Here is an 8,852-nt window from a genome sequence, read left to right on the forward strand (position 1 = left end):
GGCAGAGCTGGTGCCACACGCACGAAGGGCTCTGAGCCTCAGCCCTGTTTATTGATGTACTGCACACCCCTCACGTTATTGTGCATCTGAAGGACAAAGTTCTCACTGACAGATGGATGGGGACAGGCACAAGGCTAAACACACAGTCCAGTCACACACTTTTAACTTCTCATAGTGTTGGTTATAGTCCAGTTACAAGCTAACTTCTCATACATGTTGGTTTAGATGGTTTTAAAATCCATGTAGTCTATTTGCAGAGACAAATACAGATCACACTCAGCCCCTGGCCTTTCTGCTGTTTGCTTCTCAGGTCGGCTCCTGCCTTTACGAGCCCTCGGTGTCAGTGTTGTCGCTGCCCGTGGTGTTTTCCCAGTCTGCTTCGTGGTGCTGCCCCTTTGGTACTCTTCGCATTGCCCTTTTTCTGAAAACAAGGGTAGACGTTTCAGTTTTAGAAGACGTTGAACCTCTGAAAATAAGTTCTGTAACAAATTTAAATCCTCCCTGAATCAAGGTTGAGGACAGGGAACAGACAGAATAGAAGAAATACATGCAACAAGCTAATCAATTAAGTCGCAAGGTTATGTCTAAATTAATCCTGCTTACTAAAGGCCAGACCTTCGGTAACGCTCAAAGCAGTCCTTCATCCTCCTCCGCTCCTTTTCTGCCAGTTCCTCATTGGCCAAGCCACACTCCTTGAACTGGAGAAAATGCAAACAGACATGAACTGCATCCCTCTGAAGATCAGATCAATTTTATTATCCAAAACTGTTCTGTAAAGACGGCTGGTTTTGAGGCTGATGTACTGTGTTTGGCCTCTGCAAGGTAAGGCTGAAAACCACCCAAAGAAGCGTGATGATCTCCTCTCAGACTTGTTTGTGCCCTGAATCATTCCACATGCAAATAAAGGGGGAAAACTGGAAACCTATGCCTTAAAATGACAAAGTATAGCTGTTCGCTGTCCAAACCCTCACCTGGGGAAGTACACCAGTGTGTAGAGCTAGCTTCCTGCATCTGCTTGGACCTACAGAATGAAGTGCAGCGTGTTTACTCCTGGGCTGTTCACTACCGTGTGTCCAGGATGGTAACACATCCCAGTTTCACATCATTTTACCATGTTTATTCTCTCCCAGTTGCCAATTTGAAATTCTGTTTCATCAGTGATACTGCAGACAGTTAAACTGAAAAAGAACCGTAACCAGAGATAAAGGCCAGAAAATAATTTGAAGGTCCTAAGCAAAGATGGAGAAATAACCAGCAGATGAGTATTCTACTGTTCAGAGCTCACCCTTTTTGGAGGGGGCATTTTGCACAGACTGCTTTCTGGAAAAGCTGCTTCCATGGTTCTCAGACTTAGTAAATCTATCATTAACAAGAACATTAAAGATCTCAAACCCCAGTCGGCGTAAAGAAAAGCCCACAAAGATTCTCTTACAGTGGGTGACTCCAGAGGCAGATCGCTCTCTCGGGTACTAAATTGCTGGGTTTGTCCTTCAGGGCAGTCTTCTAAAAGATGGAAAAATCACAGCATTAGTCATAGTTGCCACTGATAAGTAACTTCTTCTTCCACTAGTTCAGCAAGTAGCAATAGTTATAATGTAACAGCTGCCCAACAGAGCACAGAATCAACAGCAGAACTGAAACCAAGCCTTAAAATGTTTGGGATTTAGTCTTCTAATCAATGTGAGAGTCACCAATCATTTTATTTGATCCCCTAAATCTTGCTTAGGATGATGGACTTCCCAACGGGCTAAGAAAGAGAGACCATCTATCTAGTTTCAGCATATGGGGGAGCAAAATGAACCTTTGCAAAGCAGCACCTCTGCTTAACATCATCAAAAAAAATTGCGTTGAAGATGAACATGAGAAATAATTCTAAACATGATTTTAATCACAATTTGTCCCTGTTCCCCAACAACTAAGTCTTGCATATCAAGATGCTTAACATCAGGTGATAATTTAGTGAAACTCCTTAGTGATCAGGTACTGTGCTACCCAATATTGAACTGAGTGAGGTACAGTAATACAAGTATTTTTTTGGATCAGTGTTGTTTAGCTTTTGTGAAAAATCTCCCATCTCAATAAATAAAAAGAGATCAGAATAGAAAGTTTCTTCTGTGCTACTTTTCCTTCTTTCTCAACATGTTTTGAAATAAAATCTCAAGTTCTTAGAGGAGTCTGTTAATTCCTCTCCACACTGCTGAATCATTTCCACTGGGGATGCCACAAAAACAGAACCAGTGACAGCATTAATTACATGGTTCTGCTTTTGTGAAAACAGCCTGCAACATAAAAGGGAGGAGGGGAAGGAAAAATCCCTGAAGAAAGCCACATGGTCCTTCTGAACTGGAAGGATGCTTTTTCTGTTCTCAGCTCAGCCACAAATGCAAGAAGACTTGGGAAAAAAAAGACATCCAGGAACTGTTTGTCAGAGGCACCATGTACTAGGTGACTTTTCCTGGACAAATTCAGAAGACAGATTACTGAAAAAAAAAGACTCAAGGACCTAGGACAGCGTAATGACACAACTTTGGCACGTCATTCAGCTGTATGAAAGACTGTTTCAAAGACCACGTAGTAAACAGCGTGGGGAGTTTTTTCTCTCCAAAAAGCTGCACTCACTGTTCCCAGCATCTGGGGACAAGTTCTTTTTATAGGTGAGAAGGATGGTGGTATGGCAGAGTGCCTCAGGATTCTAGAAGCCTTGATTTATGGGTACCTATTCTGAGTACTCTCAAGGAAGCCTTACTCAGAGGGCCGAGCATGCCCCCACTGAGAAACACCTCTCCCAAACCGAGTCTCCAGTCATGCTTCCCCTTCTCTACTGAAAATAAAAAGCAGGGATTGTCTTTTCCCATCCCTTTGGAACACTGAATGATCCCTTCGAGAACTCTACCCTATGTTTTGCCCAACAAAAGCCTTACTTTTAGTCAGCTGTGCATCTTCATCTAGATGACCATGAAGAGTAAGCTATGGGACAGAAACAGAGCGAGATATGAGAACAGCCCCTTATTCCTTCTCAGACAATAGTTAGGAACAGATGGAGAAACATAAGACACAGCACATGCATAAAACCGACCTTTCCCTATTGTGTCTTGCTGTCAGCAAAATAAGAGACATTCTGAGCCAAAAGTTATCAATCTACCATAAATTTATCCTCCAAGACTATATCCAGTTCTTGTGGCCTCATTTATGCATTTTGTCTCCAAACAATGTGATGATCTCTTCCACAATGAAATTATGAACTAAGTAAAAACTACAGCTGACCCCAGAGTAATACTTTTGGCTGTTCTCCCACAAGAGGCAATCAGAAGCAACCCAAAATAATTTGATCCCACTTGCCTGCTTAGACTTAACAGTCTGAAACTATCCCATCAGAAAGTAAAATGTAAACACGGCGCCCTACTCACTTCCTGGGAATCTCTGGAAGAGGTGTCATCCAGGTCAGAAGTCTGAAATAAAACCAGTAACTTAATTATTCCTTGTGAGCAATGAAGTTGCAGTAACAGAACGTATAGGAGACTGAAAGCTTCAGAAAACAGAGAATTGAGGACTTCCTCCCTCCCACAATCTTGTCTGACCACTTGGAGAAAGTACACAAGATGCCACACTAATTAAAAGCCCCACGTTGCCTTATTTAGTTCCAAAAACCCATTTACTCTGCTTCCATTTCATCTAAATGGCTCATACATGTTCTCTAGAGTTCATAACAGTCAGATGCTCTGCCTAAACTGAGCTTTCCAAGCCCTCGTACACGACAGCCCCACAGGCATACCAGTGCAGGTAGCTCCAGCTGCAACCTTTTCAGCTTGGCTTCAGTAGCCAGTAGCTGGCTCTCCTTTTGGAAGAGCTGCAGCTGCATCTCGTCACATCGCTCCCCCAGCTCTCGAATCTGTTTTCGGTAGGTGTCCCTCTCGACCAGGTTCTTGGAGTACTGCGTGTAGAACTGTTCCCTGGTCAGCAGTGCCTGGTGTAAGGGGCAAGATGTCACGCGTGGCACGTCACACAGCGGTACATGCAGGGTTACAAAACCTGCCTGCTTCAAGCAGCAAACCAGGAATTAGCAGCAGCAACCCCAGGAGGAATGTTTTATCACCTGGTCTCTTTCTGAAGCCACTTCCTCCAGCTGCTGCAGGACGGCTTCGATCCGTTTTTTATACATCTGGGTGTCCTTCCTCAGGGACGTGCACTGTAGCTCAAGCATCTCCTTTTCTTCTGCGTACTGTTGAGACATGGTCAAAAGCACCCTGCAGGTGGGGTTGAGTTGGAGCTAGGATCTCACCCCTTCTGCTCTGTGCCACAGCCTGACCTCCCTGCAACATCAAAGTGCAGCCAGACTGTCCAGCTGGAGGCAAAACCAACCAGAAGACCGGTCAACAGGACTAGGAGGACTGCTGACATGGTGGATTTACAAGCACCAGAGCTGTCAATCATTAGAAAAGCTCTCATCACCCTCCAGGCTGAGGCACGGACTGTTAATTAACAGACACAGGCATCAACAGATAACATCGTTACTGTCACAGAGTGCTAAAATATTAATAATTTCCTCGGACTGTAACACGGACCCTAGAACAGGAGCAGCAGGGATCACTGCTGAGCAGCTCCTCTGCACCACAGGTAGGACATGGCAGGTGCTTCATCTGCCCGTGTTACCCACTGACCCCCAGCAGGGATTTGCACTGCACCGCTTACTTTGTCTTGGAGCACCTCGGCTCGTCGCAGCTCCCTGCGAAGGTTGTAAACGGTGTTCATCAGCTTGCGGCGCTCCAGTATCTGGCTGCAGTCGTTCTCCAGAGTTTCGTTGGAGAGGCTCTTCTCCAAATTTTGTTCCCTGGCAACCTGCTGGACAAAGAAGAAAGTGAGATACAGCAACCATCTCGCTCTGTCAACTATATCTCCGCAGCCCCACGTGCTCTGTTTGACCTGGGAGAACAAGGCCACAGCTGAGCCACACAACCTTCAGCACAGCCCCATCGCTGCCTGGGCTGAAACAAACAATCACTTCTTAGGATTCCATATCCAGTCGCCCCCACCAACCTGGAGAGTGTTCTCCAGCTCCTGATTCTTGGCCAAAAGCAACTCCTTCTCCTGCTGTATCTCCCACATCACCTCGTGGCTTGGACGCTGCTCTATGGCATGCTTCAATTTCATCGTGTGCTTACGCTCCAGCTTGCAGTCATCCTCAGCCTTCATGAGGCTGTGCTTCAAGTGATCGATCTACAAGGAGGTTCAGAACATATCAGTCACAGGAAGAAAAGTCTGGCCTCCAAACGCAGTTCTCTTGTGGCAGCTCTCACTCCCCAGACAAACGTGGGGCACGCTTTTCTCTGTTTTCCCCAGGAAATTTGGTGCTCTGAGGATCAGAGCCTTGCCTGGGTGCTAAATTGGTACAACGTGCTGGTTCTGTGCTGCCCTTGTGAGCAGGCCTGCGCTTGAGTGAGGCCAAAACAGTTAATTCTTCACAGCACAGCCTGCAAGACATGGGCTAGGGACCACCAAGACATGCCATCTGCTAAGGAACATGCGCAGTAACTGCTCTTCAGGGATCAAGTAAGAAGTGAAGAAAAGGGCGACTGACCTCCAGGAGCAGGTCCCGATTCTTCATGAGGGCAGCGCTCTTCTCCTCGCTCTGTTTGGCGTAGCTCATGGCCAGGTTGTAGTTCTCGTCCTTGCACTTGCGCAGCTCCTTGCTCAGGCTGTCCCGCTCCTCCTTCATCTTCTGCGCCCGCTCCTGGTGCTTGCGGAGCAGGCTGTCCCTCACCCACATCTCTCTGATCGTGTTCTCTTTGGTGTGCAGCCACACGGTGAGCTCCTGGGCCTTCTGCCGCTCCTCCTGCACTGTCCTCTGCAGCTTCATGATCTCGCTCATCAGGAGCTGGCTCAGGCCGGACTCTCCGGCCGTGTCTGTGGGGTGGGCAGGCATCAGCTCCTGCTGTCCTGTCTGCCCCCCAGCCACGCACGCAGCGCTGAGCCCACCCCCACTCATCTGAGTCAAACTCAGAGAATTCCCCCTTCAGTTACACAGCACCAGTAAGCGAGGAGCTGCTGCTTCTCAGAGCTCAAACTTTACCTAGGATCATAGAGAAAACCCTGCTTGGGTCCTTGCCGGTTATCTTCTTGTAGAGCTGTGGATAATACAGCTCAAGGCTCTCCATAAACGCCTCAAAGCCCTTGCGCCCTGTTCGCTGAAGAATGTCCAGGAGAACACCTGAAAAACCAGCAATAGTTCTATTAATCTATTTTTCTCTTTTCCTATTTCAGTTTCAAAGGATTGCTCCAATTTCCCCATATGCAGGTTAAATTCCTTGGGATCAAATCTCCTGGCCAATATTAAGCCAACTGCTGTGGAGGAACAAATAAAACTTAACCCTTCTATCTAGCTCCTATTAAAGTGGGTGCACAAGTCTCAGAAGGGCGCTTTGTTATCCTGCTGACAGCTACAGAAGAGGTAAGCTAAAAGGACACACAATTATGGTTTCTGCAGCTTGAGGCTCCACTCAAAAATACTAGAGGCAAATATAGGGAAAAAAAAAAGTGCCACTAGGTAAAAGGTAGCAGAGACAAACCTAAGTAAGACTTAAGACTGAGCTTAGTTGCCTACTTTGCCTAGAAATAACTCTGTACCAAACCAAGCCCGGGGTGCTTCTTGTCTGGGTTTGCAGTTTCCCAACATGAAAAACATGGAATGAAATTAAAAAAAAATAATAAATGGAATGTACCTGTTAGGTACTGGAAGGAAAGCAAGCTATTGCAATCTGCTCCCAAGAGCACGAGCTTATCGTCAGAGCCAAAAGCTGCACTTCACCCACCTGCCTTCCGTTTGCGCATGACCAGGCTGGGGTCGTTGAGAACTTGTTCCTCATCATCGTGGTTTATCACCTGGCACTGGCGAAGGTAGGGCGTTATACGGGAAGGATCTATCACAGAGATCAGCTTCACACGGAAGTTTTCCAGGTTATTCCAACATGTCTCATCACTATCTTCTTCCAACATGGTGGTGAGTGAGAGGTATTGGCGAGCTGTCTCAGCCGTCCTTAAAAACAGAAAACAAAGAAGCAGACTCTAAGCATCCTGGAAGAACGTGGGTGGTGCTGGGGAAACCAAGTGTGTTCACTGAGTGAGAATGGAAAAGTGTCTTCTACATACAGGATCACATCTCTCATGCAGTCTTTAGCTCAGCAATTATGAATTCCTTGCAGAACAGGATGAAATACTACAGCTGGACCTGCAAGAACAGTGCAGTGCCAGGCTGGGGATAGCAGCAGCTCCGAGGCCAATGCCAACGCTACTGACACACACGTGAAGGAGAACCAGTGTGAAATTATGAGAAACCATAAAAAGAGTCACCAAAGCTTGATGCTTTCCCTCCAACCAGCTGAACTTCTCCCAGAGCACTGCAAAGCAAAAGCGAAACTGCTTAGCAGCAGGACCACCAGTGACAGGAAAGTCATCGAGAGCCCAGTAGAGAGGAAAATCCAACAAACTCCAGATTCCCAACAGCGCACCCCAAGGAGGAGCTGTCAGCTCTCATTGACTTCATCAGGAGTTCCCCAGATGCTCAGCTACGCTCACAATTAAATCTTGAATTTATCCCAACAACAACACAAAAGGTTGGAACACAACACAAGACGAGCTGATGGCAAACAGCAATTTTCCACTTTGAAAGTGAGCATCTTCTGAAGCAAAAGCATCTTTGAAGGCCTCCTAATTAGCTATTAGCTCTACTTTTTAAACAGTTCACACTCTTCCTCCTCCATCTCACAGCATCTGAGAGCCCTGTATTATTGCCTGGCTACACAATCCTAAATTTAACTCCCACAGAAGGCTCTGCGAAAACCCCCAGTGGTGATAGCCCAAACTGCATTCAGCTGTGTAAGAATCTGGTTTTTCTGCAATTTATGCTCTGAAATAACGCGTGCAAAGGGTGCCTCAGTGTGCTTGGGGGAAGCTTACTTCAGGGCTCCCCCACAGCAGCTGGACCAGGAGGTTATTAGCTACCTGCCTCCCGATTATAGCTGCTGTTCATCATGCTCAAACTCTTCAGCCAGGAGCCGTGCAGCTGAGCAAAAGCAGAAAATCCAACACTGCTGTACCCAGGCTTTTGTCTGAAGGCGGTTTTATCAATTCAAATAAGAAATAAAGCAATATTTATACTTCTTTTGCACTTTGTAGTCAGCCTGTTCCATAAGGAGTATTTCTGAAATCCCAGCCATTAATTACTACGCTCACATCACATGCCAGCAACCTCAGCAGTCAAGTTTTCAGTTGTTTAGTTTGATTTGAGGCGGAGAGGAAAGAGTTCTGACTACACAGGGGCTGAGATTTCACTCACATCTTACCGCATCTCTTGGAGGATCCCCCTGTTGATAAATACCCCACACACCCCTTGGAGTTATAAAATTAAAATTACCCTGTCAATATAAACCAATCGGCATTATGTGGACCAACCTGGGCCTATGCAGTCCAGATTCTTCTTGTCTCTTACGTTGGTCTGGGAAAATTCATCTGCGTCCTGTCCCTGAGGAAATGTGTCCGGGCTGCAGTCTGCCTTTATACTCTGTCTAGTGCAAAAATAATTCCAGGAATAAAACTGATTCAAGAAAAGGGGAAACTACTCAGCTACGCTCTGAGGCAGAAAAGGGAGAGAATAATAAGGGGCCCCCCCAAAAAAGGGAAGCCTGAAAACATGATGGGGGAGGAGAATGAAAGCTGATGACATTGCAAGTCAGCAGCATTACATTGGCAGTGATCTTAGACCCACTCAGACTTGGGTTTCCAATCTGTACTGCTGAAGCACCAGCTACAGCCGAGGAAGTTTCTTTGTGCAGAAAGATTAAAAAGAGTGAAGGTCGCAG

At 46.4% G+C, this 8,852-nt stretch overlaps 1 protein-coding gene across 1 annotated transcript; it reads right to left on the bottom strand.

Annotated features, from left to right (window-relative positions):
- Positions 1-108: 108 nt before the first annotated feature.
- Positions 109-8,553, bottom strand: CARD9 (caspase recruitment domain family member 9). Its single transcript, XM_032200355.1, has 13 exons — positions 8,446-8,553; positions 6,807-7,030; positions 6,068-6,205; positions 5,576-5,901; positions 5,035-5,214; positions 4,683-4,836; positions 4,094-4,212; positions 3,773-3,964; positions 3,408-3,449; positions 2,922-2,967; positions 1,433-1,503; positions 616-698; positions 109-421 (listed from the first exon to the last, which is right to left on the bottom strand). The coding sequence occupies exons 2-13, from the start codon at positions 6,988-6,990 to the stop codon at positions 325-327; spliced, it is 1,632 nt and encodes a 543-aa protein (XP_032056246.1). The 5' UTR covers positions 6,991-7,030; positions 8,446-8,553; the 3' UTR covers positions 109-324.
- Between the last annotated feature and the right edge of the window lie 299 nt (positions 8,554-8,852).

This window comes from Aythya fuligula, chromosome 19 (genome assembly GCF_009819795.1).
Source record: "Aythya fuligula isolate bAytFul2 chromosome 19, bAytFul2.pri, whole genome shotgun sequence".
Classification (NCBI taxonomy): domain Eukaryota; kingdom Metazoa; phylum Chordata; class Aves; order Anseriformes; family Anatidae; genus Aythya; species Aythya fuligula.

What these genes read in the sequence shown, in the direction of transcription:
- CARD9 (XM_032200355.1), bottom strand. Translation starts at nt 6,990, where the DNA reads ATGTTGGAAGAAGATAGTGATGAGACATGTTGGAATAACCTGGAAAAC. An exon ending in GCTCCAAGACAAAGTAAGCG is followed by an intron (nt 4,213 to 4,682) that starts GTGCAGTGCAAA and finishes AACAGTACGCAG; the next exon opens with AAGAAAAGGAGATGCTTGAG. An exon ending in AGCTGGAGCTACCTGCACTG is followed by an intron (nt 3,450 to 3,772) that starts GTATGCCTGTGG and finishes GTTTTATTTCAG; the next exon opens with ACTTCTGACCTGGATGACAC.